Source organism: Notamacropus eugenii, chromosome 3 (genome assembly GCF_028372415.1).
Source record: "Notamacropus eugenii isolate mMacEug1 chromosome 3, mMacEug1.pri_v2, whole genome shotgun sequence".
Classification (NCBI taxonomy): domain Eukaryota; kingdom Metazoa; phylum Chordata; class Mammalia; order Diprotodontia; family Macropodidae; genus Notamacropus; species Notamacropus eugenii.
The window spans coordinates 379,179,551-379,201,377 of NC_092874.1; the positions used below are offsets into that span (position 1 = coordinate 379,179,551).

At 44.0% G+C, this 21,827-nt stretch overlaps 1 protein-coding gene across 2 annotated transcripts in view; it reads left to right on the plus strand.

Moving 5' to 3' along the window:
* The window catches only part of MAP2K3 (mitogen-activated protein kinase kinase 3), a 77,998-nt gene that overhangs the window by 23,147 nt on the left and 33,024 nt on the right, over positions 1-21,827 (plus strand). The window contains exon 1 of one of the 2 annotated variants that reach the window (XM_072597618.1): positions 8,406-8,527. The exons of the other annotated variant lie outside the window; for it this stretch is intronic. Within the exon in view, the coding sequence (XP_072453719.1) occupies positions 8,512-8,527 (16 nt within the window). The 5' untranslated portion in view covers positions 8,406-8,511. Of the gene's footprint in view, positions 1-8,405; positions 8,528-21,827 lie in introns of those variants that run through there. 2 annotated transcript variants of the gene reach the window in all.

Consider the following 21,827-nt stretch of genomic DNA (forward strand, 5'->3'; position numbering starts at 1 on the left):
GTGCTTCTTGGGCCTGGAACGGTCTCCCTCTTCATTTCTACCTCTAACCTTCCTTAGACTCCTTTAAGATTCAATTTGAATCTGACTCATAGGGCTATAAAACTGTGCATATCCTTTGACCCAGAAATACTGCTTCTAGATCTGTATCCCAAAGAGATCATAGAAATGGGAAAGGGACCCATATATACAAAAATATTTACAGCAGCTTTTTGTGGTAGCCAAGAACTCGAAATCGAGGAGATGCTGATCAGTTTGGGAATGACTAAACAATGGAATTGTGCTCGTCCTTTGTTGCCAAAGAAGACTATGCCATCAGAGAAACAATAACATGACTTGCACTTGACTTTGTTTTGAGTGAGGGAGGGCTGTGCAGGTCACCAGCCTCACTTCTCCTCCAGAGCCATCTGAATCCAGTGACCAGATATTCATCAGGATGACTGGAGATGACCCAGGATTCACTGGGAGACCTTGGCCCCTTTAGGCCAAGGTCTTTACAGGTACTCACTTAGGGTGAGGTAACACTCATTCATTGAACAGGCCTGTTTAAGTATAGCTAGGGCAGAGCCCCTTTAATGAGGCAAGGAAAAGAAAGACCTCAGGCTGGGAGGGAAACAGCAAGAGCTACTATTGATAATCACTCTGAAGGCAGGAGGGTCCAGAAGAGAACCTTTCAGCAGAGGGCAGGGGCCCATGGTGTCTGAGCTTTAGAGTGCAGTAGGCTCAAGGTTCGGGGAAGGGAATACTATATAAGTGCTATAAGAAATGATGAGCAGGAAGACTTCAGAAAAGCCTGGAAAGACTTATATGATGATGCTGAGTGAAAGGAGCAGAACCAGAACATTGTACACGGCGACGACTCTGTTGTTTAATAACTAACTTTGATAGTTAACTTTGCCACCTCATCATCAGGGGCTTGGCTCTTCTCAGCAATGCAAGGATCTGAGCCAACTCCAAAAGACTCAAGATGGAAACTGCTCTCTACATCCAGACAAAGAATTACAGTCTGAATGCAGGTCGAAGCATCCTATTTGTTCTCTTTTGTTTTCTTTTGTATTTTCTCTCTTGTGGTTTCATTCCATTGGCTACAATTCTTCTTTACAATGTGACTAATGTGAAAATTAAAAAAAAAAAGATTCAGTTCAAATCCTGGGCAGCTGGATGGCATAGTGAAAAAAGCACCAGCCCTGGAGTCAGGAGGACCATCATTCAAATATGACCTCAGATACTTACTAGCTGTGTGACCCTGGATAAGTCACTTCACCTTGATTGGATTCAGTTCAAATCCCACCTTCTTTAGGATGCCTTTCCTAGGCCCTCCCTCTTCTTGCAAGTGCTAGCATCTTCCCTTTGAGATCACTCTCCGTTGGCACAATGTGAGCCCCATGATAGTGGGAACTGTGTTTTTGCCTTCCGTTGCATCCTCACTGCTTAGTAAGTGCTTACTAAATACTTGTTGATTGAGAGTGATGGAGAAAGAGTAAAAGGAGGATGATATCACAGAAAGAAGGAAAGATCTGGAATGAAAACCCGAGTTTAGATGTGGCCTCTGTCACTGCCTGGGCGATGCTGGGCAGGCCCTGTCGTTTTCCTAAGGTCTTAGCAATGAATTAGTTGAGAAGCCAGCAGTCAAACTCAGGTCTCCTAATTTCCAATCCTGTGCCGTTCTGTCAGTTTTTGCCACCTCATCATCAGGGATTGGTTTAGGGGTTAGGCTGGGGCAATGATTGGTTTGGGCATCATTTACAAGGGATTTTCATTTGCCTTTGGGTAAATCAGTTAAATGAGCAGTGGCTTCTGGGAGGGAGAGAGACCTCTGTCCTCAGGTGAGTCTTGGGTTCCCTGAGCCTGGGAAAACACCTTTTCTTATTGTTGCTTCATTTTCTTTCCTATTTAAACAGGAAATTAAATTCTGGCTATTATTACAAAATTCTTAATAGCTTGATTTATGGAACAGTTTCCTTATATGACAACATTGTGAGGCAGGCAGGTCATAGGAGTTAGAGCCAGAAGGGAACAGAAGGTCTAATTCTCCTCATTTTATATATGAGAAAACTGAGGCCCAGAGAAGGAGTGGCTTACCCAGTGTCGTAGGTAATACAGAATAGTTTGCATTTACATATAGTGCTTCTAAGTTTGGGGAAGCTTTTTGCACAGATTCTTGTTTGAGGTAATTAAGTGCCAGAGCTGAGATGTGAACCTAAATGCAGCATCTTAGGGAGATGGAGGAAGCATTTGTTAACGTATTTACTGTTGCAAAGCACCATACTAGGTGTTTGTTATTGTTGAGTTTCAGTTGTGTTCCACTCTTTGTGACCCTGTTTGGGGTCTTTTGGCAAAGATACTGGAGGGGTTTGCCATTTCCTGCTCTATCTCATTTTACAGATGAAGAAACTGAGGCAAATAAAGTTAAGTGACTTGCCCAAGGTCACACAGCTAGTAAGGCCATATTCACACTCAGGAAGATGAGTCTTCCTGACTCCAGTCACTCTGTGCACTATGGCACCACCTAGCGGCCCTAATTATGGTGGACAGTAACCGAGGCAAATATGACAGTCTGCCTGCAAGGAGGGTTGACATTCTAATGAAGAAGACTGCACTTAAAAGGGAGCTGGAGAGGGGGTGGGGAGGGAGACAACACACGCCTGCCATATAGAAGTGGTGAATTGTTCTAAAGGCCTGGTTCTGGTCCAGGTAAGGTGAAAGTTCACTGATCAGAATCAGGGGACCCAAGGCTGAGTATTGAGAATGGGGATGAGATGCTGAGGACAGCCCCAGCATAGGCAGCCAAGAAATGACCGTGGAAGTAGTGAATTTGGAATGAGGGAGGTAACGGTCTTGGTGTGCTCTGTCAGGGTCAGACCTTACCTGCCGTGATGTTTTCAGTTTGGGGCAGCACCAGGAGGATGTTGTAAATAAATAAGAGCTCATCTTCCATAGGAATTCAGCATTTAGAAAGCACCAACCTTCTGAAGTAGAGGCTTTTATTATCCTAATTTCTTTAGATGAGGAAACTGAGGCCCAGTGAGTCTGAATGACCTGTTTAGGATCCTGCAGCTATCAAATGTCTGAGGTGGGATTTGATCTCGGGTCTTCCTGACTCCAAATCTGTTATGACATACTGCCTTTCTGGAGTGAACTGGAGTGAAGTGGAGCAGGGGTTCCATTTTGTTTCTCTTTCATGCCCTAGAGGGAAGAAGGGGGAACCATGGGGGAAGGCACTGAGAGACAGGTTTCATCTAGAAATAAGGGGAAAAAATCAACTCAGTCAAAGGCATTTATTAAGCTCCTGCCTCATATCTTTTGGGGTATGTGGAGTGCTCAGGGAGGACTGGTACCTCTGGGGTGAGGTCTTGCTGAGTCCTTTTCAGGACTGCTCATCTACCTTTCATGTCCTCCTTGCCCACTTCTCACCTGTGGCTTCAGGAAGCTGTAGTATGTGCAGTGGCCGTACCTGGGTAAAACCATCTCCACTGAGCGGCTAAGCCAGGTTGAGGGTAACAAATGGGCCTCAGTCCAGTTGTTGAGTTATGGGGATCTCTCCCCTAAACATGTGAAGACTTCCTCTGGCAGAATGGACGGATGAGAACAATTTGTTCCAAGAGGCATGATGGAAACTCAAGCAGGTGCTGTGGAACACTTAGAGCTTGGGCAGACATGCAAGACACCAAGGTCATCCACTGCACCCTGGGCCACGGCCAGTTGTCCTGACTTTTGTTGCCACTCGACTTAAATGACTCTGGAAGAGAGAGTGAGGCTGATGACTTTATGCCGCTCTGCCTCACTTAAATCCAGTTCACCCACTTGTGATGTCACTGGTCATCTTTGAAAATGAAGGATAAACAGCATGCTAGGTGATGGGAACCTTGAACAAAATAATCTCTGTTAGCAAGAAACTGACATTCTAATGGAAGGGAGATAGAGCTGTCCAGAAGTAGAGTGTGCTGGCATAGGAAATGAGTGTCTCATTGCTGAAGATTTTTGAGCAGAGAAACCCAAATGTCCATAGTGGGGGATTCCTGTTCAGGTACTGGTTGTCTGGTCCTGTCCATTCTGAGATTCAGTGATTCCTTCCATGGTTTTTTTGTCCCCAAGTCTTTTCTTTTAGAGGCTAGTATGCAGTCTAGTGGCAAAAAACCCTCCTCTGAGAGCCAGGATTCTTGAGTTCTTCTGGTTCTGCCAATAACTCTGTGTAGCTGAGAATAGGTCACTTTACCTAGGCCTCAGTTTCCCCGTCTGCAGAGTGTGCAGATGGGACTAGATCATCTCTCAGGTTGAATTTCTACGTAGGCTGAAACTGATGGCCATTCTTTTGAATCTCCACAGCATCTGGCACGTAGTATGTATAGTGTGTGTGTGTGTGTGTGTGTGTGTGTGTGTGTGTGTGTGTGTGTGTGTGTGTGTGTGTGTGTGTAGATGAGCAGCTAAAGATAGAGAAAGCACTGGACCTGGATTCAGGAAGATCTGAGTTCAAATCCTCACAAGCTGTGTGACTGAGCAGGTCACTTAACCTCTCTTATCTGTAAAGTGGAGACAGGGCAGCCAGGTTACACAGTGGCTAGAGCACCAGGACTGGATCCAGAGAAAGTTCAGATGTGGCCTTAGACACTAGCTGTGTGACCCTGGGCAAGTCACTTAACCTTGTTGGCCTCAGTTTCCTCATCTGTAAAATGAACTGGAAATAGAAATGGCAAACTATTCTAGTATCTTTGCCAAGAAAACCCCCAAAGGGGTCACAAAGAGTCAGATATATGACTGTAATGACTGAACAAAAAGTAGAGATAATAACCGTACCTGCTTCCCAGGCTTGTTATGAAGAAACATTGAAATATTACTCGTAAAGTACTTTCTAAACCCCAAAGTGCTGTACAAATGATAATTATGATGATCGCACCACGTGTTCATTGCCTCCTGGAGCTTTCCCTCTTCTGCTGATATTGGGGATAGTAGGTTTAGTTACTTTTCTACCTGGTAGAAGGGCTGACTATATCAAAGAAAAGAGAGCCTGGAGGGTGGGTCAAGTGCCTCCAAGACAGGCTAGGTCTGGGAGCTGCAGAATTTTCTCTTACCTTTTCTGTGTTCTGATGTATATGCTATCTTTCCCACTTCCTTGTCTGACAGTATACGAGAAACTCTCTTTGAGACAAATCTGGCAGATAGACAATCTATGTAGACCAGTGGGGTCAAACTCAGGTAGAAATGGGCCATTAAATTGTACACAAGAATCTCTGCAGCCACATGTGGACTTAGAAAACCACATATTAACATTATCTATGTTCTATTATATTTTTATTCATTTTGTTAAATATTTCCCAAGTACATTTTTAACCTGGTTTAGGCAGCACTCAGCTTGTTTGACACCTCTGGTGTAGACTGTCTCCAGGACTTTTTATGTTGTCCTCAGCTCATTCTAATGGACTGCCTTTCCAAAGACTTCTTCCCTTAAGAGATTAGACTCTCATGGGTCTTCTGGAGGAGTAGGCTGTGTCCTTAACCATATGCAACTGAATGTTAAGAGTCTCTGGCTTACAGGCCTCAGTGCATTCATTTCACTATTCATCGAACAAGCATTTTTCTAGCACCCTGCCAGGTATGGGGATGGGGAGAGAGAAGAGGGGAAGGGAATAAATTTTTATTTTATTTAGTGCCTGCTATGTTCCAGGGGGCAGCTAGGTGGTGCAGGAGGCAAATGTCACCGCAGACACTTGACACTCACTAGCTGTGTGACCTTGGGCAAGTCACTTAACCCTAAATGCCTCATCCTGGGTCATCTCCAGTCATCCTGATGAATATCTGGTCACTGGATTCAGATGTCTCTGGAGAAGTGAGGCTGGTGACTTGCACAGCCCTCCCTCACTCAAAACAAAGTCAAGTGAAAGTCATGTCATTACTTCTCTGATGGCATGGTCTTCTTCGGCAATAAAGGATGAACACACTTGTTTTAGGCACTGAACTAAGTACTTTTTACAAATGTCTCATTTGTAAACCACCCTGGAAGGTAGATTCTGTTTTTATTCCCATTTTATAGATGAGGAAACTGAGGCAAACAGGTTACATTTTTCTGACCACGATCACACAGCTAGTAAGTGTCTGAGGTTGAATTTGAGGTTGAATTCAGGTCTTCTTGACTCTAGACCCAGCACTTTGCTGCTGCTGCCTAGCTGCCTCTAGATATGCAAAGACTAAAAACCAGTTCCTTCCCCCAGAACTTAAATTCTACCTAATTGTGGGCAATGACTAAAATTAAATGCAAACAGGCTGATTTTTAGAGAAACTTGAGAGAGAGCTTCGGTGTATATGTATCAGGGGTTCTTAATTTTTGTGTGTGTGTGCCACGGGACCCCCTTTAGCAGTCTGGTGAGGCCTGTGGACTCTCGCAGAATAATGTTTTTAAATGCATAAAACACAAGATTAAAAGCAAAAGGAAGCCAATTATACTGAAATAAAAATATCAGTATACTTATTTTAACACACACACACACACACAAGTTCACAGACGCAAAGTTAAGAGTCCCATGTTTTAAACTGTCCCTTTTTCTAGCTGATTCTCTGCTTATTATCTGGCTCTCTCTGCTCCTGGATTTTTTCTCTTGACTTTTCATCTGTGTACCCCATATGCTCCATTTTACTGGCTTTTGAAACAGGAGTACATGGTTGGCAAGGAATGTGCATGCCAGGTTTGTTCCCAGTAAGTTTTTGCAGGGAAGCCCGATTTGAGGACTGGGGATGCTTGAACAGAATTTGACTGGAGTGACCAGGAGACACCTGGGGCTGAAACGTATCATACCCTAACCAGTGTCAGTTGTGTGCCAGCCCCCCATTATTTCTTTTCTGCAACTGCCCTAGTCTACAGATTGGTTTTGGGGAGCCCTATGCCCTTGCAGTCTACAGCAGGATGTTTCCGTTGTTTGTTCTGGTCTGTTGTTAGGATCTGGGATCTGCACAGAACCCTCAGGACAAATAAACTTCAAGGGTGGTCAGGGCCCTTTGACATCTGTGTTCCCCAGAATAAATAATGTGTGGTCTAGTGCTCCCTGCCTCTTATTCACTTTAAACAAGGCTGATGTTTTTTTTTTTTTAATTTTATTTTTCAAAGCTGTTAAATTGGCATGGCAGCCTGTACTTCACGCTGGCAGCTGGTACTCTCAGCCTCCAAAGGGCTCTAGTTTCACTCTTGACGCAGGTTGCAGTGCTGTGGGTTGGACTGCTGGCTGCCCCGAAACTGATAGGGGAGGTGAATCATCAGGAGGGGGAAATAAACACAATTTCTCTTGCAGAACAGGCTCCCAATGACTTCTCTGTTTCTGGAGATACTCCGAAAGCAGCACTGGTTGGGGGGAGGGAGGGAGGATACCTGCACAGTTTAGAAAAGGGGCAGTTACTGCTTGACCTGGCTGGCCTCATCATCTCTCCAAATTTAAATCCCATTTTAGAGGTGGGTGCCTGCTGTCCAACGCTGAATTAACATGCAGCCGACTGCTGTTCATGCACCTACGTATTATGCTAAAGAAAGTCATGTTGGATCATGCACTTTAAGAAATAAAGAATTCTGCTCCTGAAGCATTTTTCCTGGGGACCTAGCCAGCTTTCCCAGAACTCTTACAAACTGGGTTTGGGGAGGCTGTGTTGTTGTTTTTTTACAGATGTTTTAGTCCTACTGAAACTAGTGGGGGAGTGAGAGGGGTATGATCGAATTGGCGTAGGCTTGTGTGCAATAGACCTAAGCAGCTTCTCATAGCACCTGGAGCCTAGGAGGGACATTTCCCAGGGTGCCAGAAAGGGGGATTTCACAGGGTAGACGAATTGCAAAAGTTGGCTTAGGTGTTGAGAATTCAAACTCAAGCCACTTTAGAAACAGGACGTTTGCAACATTCGTCTCCTTTCCAGAAAAAGACCTTGTAAAAAAGAACATTTAAAATAAAAAGCACCCAGTGTAGTCTCCATAACACGTGTCCCGATCCAGAAAGGTTTTCTCTCGCTGTGTGTGTTCCCTTTTTTTTTTTTTTTTTAAACAATCCTGTGCTTCAGCGCCTCCATGTTTTCTGGCTCCTGTTCAGTTTCCTGTTTTACGTCACTTGCTAGTTAACTGCTGCAGCTTTTTACAACTGTGCTTTCAAGTGTAATCTGAGCTGGAACTGCCCAAATTCAGCTGCCACGGCTCCTGCCTGCGAGACGGAGCTCTGAACCTCCCCTCTATCTACCTTTCCCAGCTTTCTGATTCTGCCCTTCTGCCCCTTCCACTCCAGGCTGCAGGATTAGGAATCCTGCAACGATCAGATCGCTTTGGGTCGGGAGAGAGAAGGGAATCAGGGCAGCGGGCCAGAAACCCCAGGTCACTTGCAAAAGGTCATCAACCTTTCGGGTGCACCTACCTTTTTTGTTTGTTGTGCCAGTCTGGGAAGTAAGCCTTCAGGATGTTTTGCTGGAAGGGCTTTTGAGTTCAGCTCCTAGGCTCCGCTTCCCACCTCTCCTGCCCCCAACGAACTTGCTTCTCTACTTCTTTTCTGGGAAGTCATGGACAAAAGGCAAGGTATATGTTGCAATGTCAGAAACCTGTGGAAATGGGGGTAGGGTGATGAGGGGTGGGAGCGGGAGAGCTCAAGTGTAGTTTAGTTATTGAAACAAGGATCATTTAATCTAATTTGGTGGTATTTTCACCTGTGCTTTAACTGTGCATTGGTTGCTTGCTTTTTCCCTTTCCCTAGAGGGTCCCCCAAATGGAAAATGCAAATGCGTATTGACAGTGATTTGCTTGGAAAGCCAGCGTTGGTAGGTAGGTAGAGAGTTGACTGGGATGGTTTCAGGGGAAAAACCCAACATCAAAACTACCGTTTGCCTGGTTGCAAGATTGAGTGGGTGTATTTTTGGTTTGTTTGTTTGTTTTAAGTGGAGCTCGGTGGGCCAGGGTGGGTGCTAGCTTGGGTGTTTCCTGAACAGCCAAAGTCCCTCCCTCTCCCCACCTCCCTCCCTTGAATGGGGCAGGCCCAGCATGGATGAAGGGACGTGCAGACTTTGCAGTTGACTAGCCTGATTCAGCAGAGGTGGAACAGGTGATGAGCACAATGGTGGTGGCGGAGCTCTTTTATAAAGATTACTTTTCTGCCTCCCGGTTTTGAATGCACATGGGATGTGCATGTGTCTGTAGAATGTATATTCCTGCGTCCCCCCACCAATAGTGCTGTTTCTCCTACTTTCTCATGTGATTAGCCATTTATGTGTGCATAACAATTTTTTTTTGTCCCTAGCAAGATCAGGTAATTTGTCTGAAAGACTTTGCTCCAACACCAGTTATTCACTAGCATTCCTATTCCCTTAACCACACTGATTTACTCATTTCTGGGCTGTGGTATTGTCAGTTTTTCTCAAGTCAATTACAGGAACCTGTGACAGCAAACTCCCCTTTTAGCTTCATTGCAGTGTTTCCTTAGTTAAAGCTGTTTTGAAGTCGCTCAGTTTATCCCTGGTGACCTAGATCCTGTTCTTGTGTCTCCGGGGGCACTAGGGTGCCTGGCCTCCTTCCTTCCCTCTTCTCTAAATGTACACCTACTTCTCTTCTTTATCCTTTTTCTTGCAATCCAGCTCCTTGCATTTAGTGGTTTTTTGCTTGTGCAAGAGATGAATTGATGGCAGGTGATTGATGGGGCAGGAGAGTTGCTGGAAATCCGAAGGTTGGAAGCTGTCGGCTTTGTTCTGCACCTGGTGTGTTTGGGTCCTGGGGGGTAGGGGTGGGGCTTCCCCTAGTCTTACCTGCAGGTGGCCTGGGCACTGGGGAGGAGGTGCTGTTTCAAAGGTCAGTTCAGTCAAACAATTGCATTTTCTGATGTTGTATCTCCTGGCTTTCTTCTGCTTGATGCATTGGGGCCAGGTGGAATCAATGAGGTGCATTGCCCATGCCAAGAAACCTGGGATACAAGACAGAGAGGGGAAGTATGTGAGGTAGTTTGGATGATGGTAAGTATGACTGACCTGTCAGTTGAGGAAGTTAATAGATATGTTAAGGCCCAAGGCTGCAGAGAGGCCTCTGAGAAGGAGCCTAGAAGGAGGAAGTAGGAAGCACAGCAGAATGACTTTTAAATCATTGTTGCTTGCTGCTTTTTTTTTTTTTTTTTGGTGAGGGAGGTGTCAAAGAAGGAGGATTATAGGAGATTATATATGCATCCAGATCTAGACCTAAGAGATCATTTAATCCAACTCCCCATTTTACAGATGAGCAAATTGAGGCCCTGAGAAGTTGTGACTTACCCATGGTCATACAGGTAGTCAAGTGGTAAAGGTGGGACCTGAGCCCATGTTTTCCTAATTCCAAGCCCAGATCTCTCTTCACTGTACCAGTGAACCTCAGAGGCTGGCTAGACCAACCCTTCCTTTTTAAAGATTAGGAGACTGTGGCCCTGGCAGGTTAAGGGACTTGTCTAAAGTCACCCAGGAAGTCTCGGAGACAGAATTCAAACCCAGGGCTGGCTCTTTCTACTGTACCATGTTACCTCTGGGAGAGGGCCAAGACCTCACACTTCCCTTCCTTCCCTGCAGGCCTCCTTGGTGAGTCATGGGGGGACAGGGAGCAGGTGGAAGGGGGAGGGGTAGCCTCCTTTAGTCTGGTTCCCTTCTCCAAAGGTAAAGGCCTGCAGCTGCTGGGATGGCCTTGATATCACACTCCCAAGTGCTCATCACACACTGCTGAGATGTGTTGAGTGGGAGTCTGGCCAGCTGTCAGACAGAGCCTGCCCACCCACCTCTTAGGCGCCAGGCTTGGGCTCATGGCCCAGGGCAACTACATACGGGTATCCAGGTTTCTTTTTCCTAACCTGAACCCTTGAGCAGCAGGGAAAGCCCCTGACTTGGAGGAAACTGTGACTCGAGGGAAGAAATTGTATACCCTTCCATCCACCCCAATTTAATCCTAAAAGAGAACCAACATTCAATCAACCAGCATTTATTAAGAATGCCTTGTGCCAAGCACTGTGCTAAGTTCTAGGCTGAATTCAATCAGGGATGTTCCTATCTGGGCTAGAGACTCTCTTAATCACCTGGCCCCATCCCCTCTTAAAACTTTTAAAAATGGATACCTTTTGTTTTTACTGATGTATTTCCTAATATTTCTCTCCTTCCTCCCTACTACCAAAGGGTCATCCTTTTAAACAAAGAATTTTAAAAAGGAGGGAAAAAAAGTAAATCTTACCAAACTAACCAACACACCAACCAAATCCAAAACCGTATGTAGTATTCTGTACCTGTACTGCAACGCAATGTCTGCAGTGCAAAAAACAGGCAAATTCTCAAGTCTTTTTTTTGAGGCTAAGCTTTTGATCATTATATTTTAACTGCATGACCTCATTCTCCTTTTTTAAAATAAAAATTTATTGATAGTTTTTGTTTTTCACATTACCAAAATTTCTCCCAGTATTCCTCCCTTCTCCCAGAGAACCATCCCATATAACAAATAATATTTTTCAAAGAAAAGGAAAGAGAAAGAAGAGGAAAAAATCAGCAAAACTGGTCACTATATCAAAAAAGTCAGAAATGTATGTAGTGTTCTACACCCATGGACCTCTGACCTCTGCAAAGGAATAGGACAGGGACGGCTTTTCACAGTTCTTCTTGGGGCTTTGCTGGTTCTTTGTTAACTTACAACGTTCACTTTTGTTTTATGTTGGTTCTTTCCATTAACGTTGTAGTCATTGTGCGTATTGTTTTCTGGATTTGCTTACTTCACTCTTCATCAGTTCATTTAAGCTTCTTATCAATGACACCCCCTTCCCCAGACATATGCCTAGTACTCACTTTATTTTCACAGTTCCAAAGTTATGATTCACAGCTCCACCAACGGTACACCGGTGGGATTCTCTTCTTACACAACCCCTACGACATTGACCGTTCCCATCTTTTGTCGTATTTGCTGGATGTGAGGATTTAGGCCTGCTTTGATTTGTGTTTTTCTCTTGTTGGTGATTAGGAGCATGATCTCATGTGATTAGTAATCATTTGCAGTTCTTTTGTTCATCTCCTTTAAGGGGCCCTATCCTCCTGAGATGCAGAGATGAGCTCGTAGGTTAATGGGTGGGATGATGTATTGGAAAGAGCAGTGACTGTGGGAAACTGGCATCACTCCCAGTTTGACACATCCTTTTGAGCCGTGTGACTGTATTTCATAGATTTCTAATGTACTTATCATGTATTATTATTGTGTATCCTTGGTATCTGTTTGTCTTTTATCCCCTCTCCCAGACTCTAAGCTCCGTGAGACCAGGAATTATAGCATATTTTACCTCCATTTTGTATCTTGCCCTGCAAAGGATGGATTCTCCGTATGTATGGACAGCTGACCCTCTAGGGTCATGGATTCCCAGGATCCAGTCAGTCGGCTAGCACTTACAAAGTGCCTAATGTGTGTCCTTGTGCGAGGAGCTGGATATATGAAGACAAAAACAAAATAATATGTTCTGGCCTCAAGAAGTTCATGTTATAAAGGAGACAACATATGCTATATGAGTGTCTAACAAAGCAGAGAGATACATGGTAACCTTTGAGGGGAAGGCAGGGTGGGGAAGGACATGAAAGGATGCTCAGACCATTGTAATCATGAGAGACAGAAAAGAGGGGAGATGGATCCTGGTGTGTGAGCAGTAGCAAGTTGGGCAGTAAGGTCAGAGTGAGGGAAGGATGTAGTGTTGGAAAAGACTGGAAAGGCAGGTTGGGACCCAAATGGTGAAGAACTTTAAAGGCAGAAAAACCCCCAAAGGTTTCTGTTTGATTCTAGAGGTAATAGGGAGCTAATATAATTTACCAAGTAGGGGTGGTGACTTGGTCATTGCTCTAGAGGACATTTTGCCATAGAACTGGGGAAAAAAAAATTTGGTTTTTCTGATTTGTGAATTGCCTTAGACGTACACATACTTACATTAGAATGAGAAGGGACTGAGTTCAGCCTCTTATTACAGAAAGGGAAACTGAAGTCCAGAGAGACCCCATGATTTACTCAAGGGACAGGTATTAAGTAGCAAAGCTGGAATTCAGAACCAGGCCTTCTGACTCCAAATTGCCCCACTGGGTCAAACTTCATTAAGTGGCCTCTGCTTAGAGGCGGGTTTTCACGCTCTCTGTTTCCCCTTTATCACCACGATAATACCTGGAGTCACTGCAGGTTACCTCTGCAACTGCAGGGTGGGGTTGGGTGGCTTGCCATTATAAATATGGAGTCCTCCAAGTTAATTTAGACAGGGGACCTCTCTGTCAGGATTTTAACTCCACTGAATGAAATAAGGGTTTCTGTTACATCCCTTTGCATCCTTAGGAAGATACTACTTTAGATCCTGGCAAATTATGGGGATTTTAAATTTTAAATTTTAGGGCGGCTAGGTGGCACTGGTCCTGGAGTCCAGAGGACTCATCTTCCTGAGTTCAAATTTGACTTTGGACATTTACCAGTTGTGTGACCCTGGAAAAGTCACTTAACCCTCTTTGCCTCAGTTTCTACGTCTGTAAAATGAGCTGGAGAAGGAAATGGCAAACCACTGCAACGTCTCTGCCAAGAAAACCCCAGAGAGCCAGACACAGTGGAAACAACTGAACAACATCAACAAAAACTTGAAAACAGGACCCCTGCCACACAGTAGCATTTCATGGGTAACGTGCGGGACTTGGAGTCAGGAAGAACCAGGCTGGAATACAATCTCAGGAACTCACTAGCAGTGTGACCCCGGGCTAGTCACTTAGCCTTTATTGACTTCATTTTTCTTATCTCTAAAATTGAGGAATAATATGGAAGTGTATGTCAGTCCATCTGTATTAATGTCCTCTATTCTTGGATGATGATGCTTAGGGATATTATGCATTTGTTGTGCAAAGCTCTGCGTGAGGTATTGTTGGATGCTATCAAAAGAAGTAGAAGATTGGCCCTGCCTTGGAGGGGTTTATAGTCTAGTTAGAAAGCTGAAATATATATATATGTAAAATGGTGTATCACTTATACAGCAACCTGTGAGCAATTTTTAACTTAATCTAAGAGTTGTCAGTGCAGATGGTTACAAAGTACTATCAGATTTGGGTGGGGTCAGTAAACCTACAGTGGACTAGCATGATTTTAAAACTGGTTAGCTAATGACTGTCTGTTAGACTAAAAGTGGTCTCTCTCTTTTTTAAAAACGTTTTTATGTTATACTTTATTTACCCTAGTTTTTTTTTTTTTTTGGTGGTAATGTATTGCTTTAAAAAAATTTTTTTTTAATTTGGAAGTTGTATCTCTTTTTTTTAAATTGGCACCAGAGCCAAAGACTCCAAAAGTAATATTTATTGGTTAGTATTTTAATTATAAACATTTATTTTCTAGAATTTATCTTTTAAAATATTTATGCTAGGATGAAATTTGGGGTTTTTGGTATAGTATTTTGCTTTTTCTAATTACATGTAAAGATAATTTTTGACATTCATTTTTTATGAGTTTGAGTTTCAAATTTTTTTCTTCCTGCCTCCCTTTCATCCTCCCCCACCCCAAGGTGGAAGCAATCTGATAGAAGTTGTACATGTGCAGTCATGTAAACATATTTCACATTAGTCATGTTATGAAAGAATAAACAGAACAAAAGAGAAACACACAAAAAACAAGTGAAAGTAGTGTTTGCTTTGATCTGCATTCAGACTCCACAGTTCTTTCTCTGGGTGTGGATGGCCATGGAATTGTCTTGGCTCATTGTATTGCTGATAAGAGCCAAGTCTGTGATAGTTGATCATTGTACAATGTTGCTATTCCTGTATCCAATGATCCCCTGGTTCTTCTCACTTCACTCAGCATCGGTTCACGTGAGTCTTGGAAGTGATCTCTTAGAGAAATTAGCCTTTATGTTTGTGCATTCTCCATGTGGCTACTTTTTTGGCTATGTGGTTACACCAAACACTGCCACTGAGAGAGTGATGGTCATCTGATAACTTCCATAGAAGATAGGGATTGGGAGGAGGGAAAGGCCATTGGGGAGGCTTTCGTGCTCTTCTGTTGGTCTTGAGTTTTAACCCAGGTTTGGTCACTGATTTAAGGTGTGGTTCGATTCAGGAACCGACGTGTTGTTGCTCACTGTGCCTCCACTGTTCCCGTCTATAACTCAAGTGCCCTGTTTGGAGGGGAGGGAAACCCCCAAAACAAAACACAGGCAGAGTTCTGCATGTGAAAACCTGAAACCACCAAATTGATTGTTTAGGTGGTGACTCTCATAGCAGACATAGTACCTCACATATGTGATATCTTTGGATCTCTTATAAGGTAAGTTATGCAAGTTATGCACCCCCATTTTAACGATGAGGTGGCTGATGCCCAGAAGAGATTAAATGAGTTGTCCAGCATCCCATAGCCTGTAAGTAAGTGGCAGGGCTGAGATTCACACACTCGTCTTCTGATTACAAATCTAGTGTCTTTCTGTTACCCAACAGCATTACAAAAGACTTCTTGGGAAGAAGATTTCCTGAATGATGCATGAAATAGTGAGCTTCCTAATGCATTTAAAATGTGACTTATAAAAAATAGATTTTGTATATCTATGTATGTACACATATACACCTGGTACACATGTACACACATACAAAGTACCCCTCAAATTTTAATGCAATCTTAAGCTTTAATAGGAGCTAGGCTCTCCTGTCCTAGAAAGCCACACACACCATGTTGGTGTGTCCTTGGGATGCTGTGCCTGCTGGTGGTGATGACTGCAATGACTCTCGGACTTCTAGGTCCACCAGGAAAACTCTAGGTCTGGCTCCTAATTCTAACTTGAGGCAGTTTCTTTGGGGTCTTGATGCCTTTGGAAGGCATAGCCCACAGGGTTTTAGGGCACAGGCTGTGAAGAGAGAGGCAGGAGAGGCACATTACTGAGATACCCTGGGGAGCAGGCTCTTCAGTGCCACTTGATCCAATCAGAGCACTTCTCTTCCTCCCTCAGAATCACTGAGAGGAGGGTCTTGTTTTGGTTTGTTTTCAGGGTTGTGTGATGACTTAACTTTTTTTAAATAATAATTTTATCTTTAGTCTTCAACCTTCACTTCCATAAGATTTTGAATTTTAAATTTTCTCCCCCTCCCCAAAATGGCATGCAATCCATAGGCTCTACTTAGACATTTATATTAAACATATTTTCACATTAGTCATGATGTAAAGAAGAATTAGAATTAAAGGGAGGAGCCACAAGAAAGAAGAAACAAAACCACAAAGGAAAAGCAGAGCCAATAATGTGCTTCCATCTGCATTCAGACGCCAGAGCTCTCTGGATGTGGAGAGCATTTTCCATCCTGAGTCCCTTGGAGTTGAGATGACTTAACTTTTAATGAGACGAGTTACCTTGCACAGCTCAGACACTTGTCCCTCAGCTTTGCAAAGTCTAGTGGTTCTCTCTTGCCTCGGGGACTTTCCTCTTTTTTTTCCCTTTGGGTATTTAAAGCCCTTTAGCATGTGGCTCCAGCTTACCTCCTCATTTTCTCACCTGCTTTTAAGTTCTAGCCAAACTGACTGTCCTTGGCACGCCACATTCCAGCCCCGTGCCTTTGGAAAGGCTGGCATGCATTCACGAAAGCATCCACTTGGAGCTGGAAGGTCATACCCTCCATTTTACCACACCTCTCTCCAGTGAGGAGGCTGGGGCTGGATTTGAATCCTGCAAGTTCCTTCCGGAAATGCCTAACTAGTCTTCTTGTAGGCTTAGCTCCAGTGCCACCCCCACATGAAATTCTTCCTGAAATCTTCACTTGTTAGTGTCTTCCTCTCCAGATTACCTCTTATTTATTTTGTAAATATTTTCTGTTCATTTATCTGGGTAGATATTGTTTCTCTGCCCTGCCCCCTCTTAAGAATATAAGTTCCTTGAGGGCAGAGACCCAGTGCTAGGCACATAGGTGTTCAATAAAACTTGCTTCGTAAATGAATGAAGTGGAGAGGAGGATTGGGAGGTGGCCCAAGGCCGAGGAGAGTGCCCTCCGGCTCTGCTGTGCCAGGCATCCTATAGTCTTTTATATCTACTTTTTGCCAGGCTGCTTGTATCTTGAATTTTGTAAAAGAAAGAACTTTAAAAAGCAATACAAATTAGTCTGGGAATTTCTTCTCTTGGGTCATTGAAAGCTGAATTGATCTCCACTCCAGGTCAGCTGAGCAGCATTCTTCTCGCCCTATTTATAGCTTCCTCGTTAGTGGGACCTGGAGGCTAGTGGCTCCTAGCAGGGGAATCTTGGCTTGTTGGCAAGAGTGGCCCTGGGACAGCTGGGCCCTTGGCTACTCCCCACTCAGATGGCTTCTCAGGCACCGAGGGGCTAGGAGATGGTAGCCCGAGAGGCCTGATTCTGTGGGTTATTCTTGAAACAGGAGCTAGCTAGCCAGTTGTACATGGAGTGACAGAGATATTTGAGGCATTGCAGTGTAATAGCGGAGACTCTGGACGTGGAGTTAATTCGGTTCAGCTCTGCAGCCCTTTCCTTTAAACCCCTGTTCTGCGTAATGCACTGGGATAGGCCTTAGGGGCCCAGGGACAAAAACAAAATGATCTCTGCTGTCAGGGAGCTTTGTATTCCTCTGCTGGAGAAACTTGCATTCCTATCTGGTCCTGACACTTACTAGCCATGGAATGGTGGAGAACCTGTCACTATCACTCGGAGCTCATTTCCCCATCTGTAAAATGGAACCAGCGCCTTCACAGGGTTGTTGTGAGACTCTAAGGAGGCAGAGGTGTGGCGACTACTTTGTATAACCTTAAAGCCGTGTTTATATCAGCACTTCTGTCCTTGACACTTCAGAATATGCATTATTGAATCAACCCTAGCACAGGCATGGCAGGAATAATTACGTGCCCATTTTGTAGAGGAGGAAAGTGAGGCCCAGAGAGACTGAAGCCCCGGAAGGTCACAAAGCGGTGGCCAAGGAGGAGCTTGGACTCTGGCTCCCTTTCTCCCTATTGTATGGCTTCCCCAGCTCACTGTTACAGAGGGATCCGTTATACTTACTGGGAGAACTTCTTGGCTTCCTGCAGAAGAAAGGATGCGTATCCTTTCTGGGCTGGGCAGGAAGTAGGGAACAGACCACTCCCCCACTCCCTTCCAAATTGGAACCCATGCCTTATATCTGCAGATGTGTTGGCATGGTTAGACTTCCTCTAGATTTAGGCCTCTCCCTCTTGCAGCTGAGTCAAGACAGCGCTGGTGAGCAGGTCCTTTCTGGGTGATCCTTGGTCCAGGAGGAAAAGGCAGAGAATGGAGAATAATGTATATATACATATACACACACACATATATATGTGATGTTTTATATATAATGTTAATGTTATAATATAGTGTTTTATATATTTAATATAATGTTGATGTTACAATAATGCAATGTTTTTATATATATTATATATAATATAATATTAATGTTATAATATAATGTTTTTTGTATATATATATATATATATATGTATATATATATATATATATATAATATGATGTTAATGTTAAGGAGATGAAAGGGGTCACAACACTGCAGAGGGCTGGGTGCTTAGCAACTATTGTTTCTGAGGACAGAGCACAAGGTCTAATTCTGTGAGCCCAGAAGGGCTTGGAATGCTGTGCTCAGCCAGAGCTGTTCCTTGTTTTCTTGTGCTTGGTCCAAATTGGCCACCTCAGGACAGCAGGTTATCTCAGCCCAAGGGACTCTTCTTCATGCTCTGCTCTCAGCCTCTTCTCCCCTTCAAGTCACAGGTGGAAAGGAAGAATTCTGCCCTGTTGTTACGTATTCAATTTAAGTCAGTTCCCAGCACGGTGCCAGGGAAAGAGCATTAAATTTAGAGATGGAGAACGTGGGTTCAAATCCTGCCATTGATGCTTAGTTTCACTGTGGCCTTGGCCATACATGTAACCATTGTGGACCATATTTATCTCGGCTGTAAAATGTTCCCAGAATTCACCAGGTGTCCTCTTAGATGCCTTTCTGATCTAGCTCTGTGATCTTTTGATTGTGTGAATGCTTTCCTGGCCCCTTGCCTTTGCCACTGCCCTTTCCTTATACTTGTAGGGCTCTCTTGGCCTGTCCCCTCTTTTTTTGAGGCAGTTGGGGTTAAGTGACTTGCCCGGGGTCACACAGCTAGTAAGTGTCTGAAAGCTGGATTTGAACTCAGGTCCTCCTGACTCCAGAGCTGGTGCTCTATCCATGGTGTCACCCAGCTGCCCCATTTCTCTGGGCCTTTTAAAAGAGGAGTGTGCTTAGCCAAAAGGGGAGAAGTCTAGGTGTAGAGACTTTTGAACTGTGACCACTTCTAGCTATTCCTTCAAGAAGCCTTCTGTGATCGAGAGCCCCTCTCCCCCACCCATTATAACTTTGTATTTCTTCTGTGTGTCATATCATCTGTTTTATAGCATCACAAATATACAACTGTATGTTTGTTGTATAACATTGCATATTTGTGTTATCTGTTATCACTTGCATTGTATGTTCAGTAGTAGTCTAAGCTATGCTTTCAGTGACAACAGGGTGGAGGATGCTTTGGAGAAGGGAAAGATGATATGGAGATTAAGGAGGCTAGGCTATTGCAAGAGTTCGGGGGTCGTTAGATGGTGCAGTGGATAGAGCGGCAGGCCTGGAGTTCAAATCCAGTCTCAGACACTTATTAGCTGTGTGACCCTGGGCAAGTCACCTTAACCCTGATTGCAAGAGTTCCAGCCAGGTGGGCCTGTGCTGGATAGTTGTGACAGATGCAAGATGAGTTGTAGAGGGAGAAAGAACAAAACATCCCAGTTGGATGGATATGGGAGGTGAGAATCCTAGGATCAAAGATCTCCAGCTGAAAAGGATCTCCAAGGACTTCTAGTCCATCCTCCTCATTTTACAGATAAGAAGCAGGCTTATATGGGATTTGCCTGTGGTTACCTAGGTAATAAGCTTCTGAGGCAGGATTTGACCCCTGGACCTCTGAAGGTGCTCACTTCACCATGCTGAAAGTGAAAATTTGAAAATGATTCCAAGGTTGCAAAATAAGTAACTGAAAGGACAATGATGCCTTTGACAAAAATAAGAGAGATTTGGAAGTGACTTGGGGGGGAAAAGATAATGAGACACACCTATGGGACATCCAGTTGGAAATATCTGATGGTGGCTCCTTATCACCCCTGAGATCAAATGTGTAATCCTCTGGTTAATGAAGCCCTTGGGACCTGGCTTCTTCCTGCCTTGCCATCTTCTTAGACCTTAAAGTCTTTCCCACTTACTGTGTGATCCAGTGACCCTGGCTTCCTTGCTGTTCCTCAGACAGGACACTGTGTCTCCTGACTCCAGATGTGTTCTCTGACTGTTCCCCCATGCCTTGAATGCTCTCTCCTCTTTGCCGCCTCCTGGCTTCCTTAAAATTTCAGCTAAGATCCTACCTTTTCCAAGAAGCATTTCCTAGTCCTTTTCATCCTAAGGTGCCTTTGCTCAATTTATCCTGTATATATTTTGTTCCATATAGATCTTGTGAGTTCCTTGAGAGCAGGAACTGTTGAGTTTTTTTTCCTTTCTATTCCCAGCACTTAGCATGGTGCCTGGGCACATAGTAGGTGCTTGATAAATACTAGCTGACTGACTGATAACTGATAACTGGAGCTCAGAAGAGAGACCAGTTCTGGGGGTCATCTGCATAAAGGTGATCCCTGAACCCATGGAAGCTGATGAGATCCTAGAGAGAGGATAGCCCAAGACAAAGCCTAGGGGTGGTTAAGTATGCTGTGTGTGTGTGTGGGTATGGGTTGAAATAGATGGCACTGTATCCCCTGGGGGTTCCTATCAGTTACAGTAGAATCCAGGGGCAGCTAGGTAGCCCTGGATTTAGAATCAGGAAAACGCATTATGAGTTCAAATCTGGTCTCAGACGCTAATTGTGTGACGTTGGACAAGCCACTTAACTCTGTTTGTCTCAGTTTTCTCCTCTGCAAAATGTGCTGGAGAAGGACAAACAACTCTTGTATCTTTGCCAAAACTCCAAGTGGGGTCACCAAGAGTTAGACACGACTGAAATGACTGAACCCAAAACAGTGGAGCCCAATCTCACGTAGAGTGTCATTACAGTGCAATCTGATGGCTCTCCAGTGAATCATTAAAGTTTTTAGTGGAGAGTCTCACCTTTCACATGTTGCCTGATTTCTGACCTGATCCTTTCAGCATCCTGGATTCTCAGGAAGGATTCACTGTGTGTTTGACCTTGCTTCACTTGGAACCTGAGCTCTTCTTATCAGCATTACACTATCCATATAAGAAGCATAGAACAATGCTGTGTAATGTAGTATATTTAAATAATACATGATATCAGTAAGTTTGTTTGTCTTAACTTGTGGATCCATCTAGCAATATTATCCCCATTTTTATAGATTAGGAAACTGAGGCTAAGAAGTTAAGTGATTTGCCCACAGAGCTAGAGAATAGGAGAGCTAGAATTTGAACCCAGGACTTCTCACTCACTGAGGGTTGTTCTTTACTACACTGCTTCCTTCGGGTCAGGTTTTATGCTTTTTGTGCCTAGGTCAATGTCCTGCACATACTTAGATACTCAAATAGAACTGGGGGCAGCTAGGTGGCATAAGGGTAGCTGAGGGGTACAGTAGATAAAACACTGATCCTGGAATCAGGAAGACCTGAGTTCAAATCTGACCTCGGCCCCTCACTAGCTGTGTGATTCTGGGCAAGCTATTTAACCTCTGCTTGAGTTTCCACATTTGTAAAATGGGGATAATAGTAGCACCTACCTCCCAGGAGGACCAAATGAGATAATAAATGTAATGCACTTAGCTCAGTGCCTGGCACATATTAATAAATGCTATCTATGTTTTTAAACTGCCGTTATTATTCTCTGGGATCTCATTGA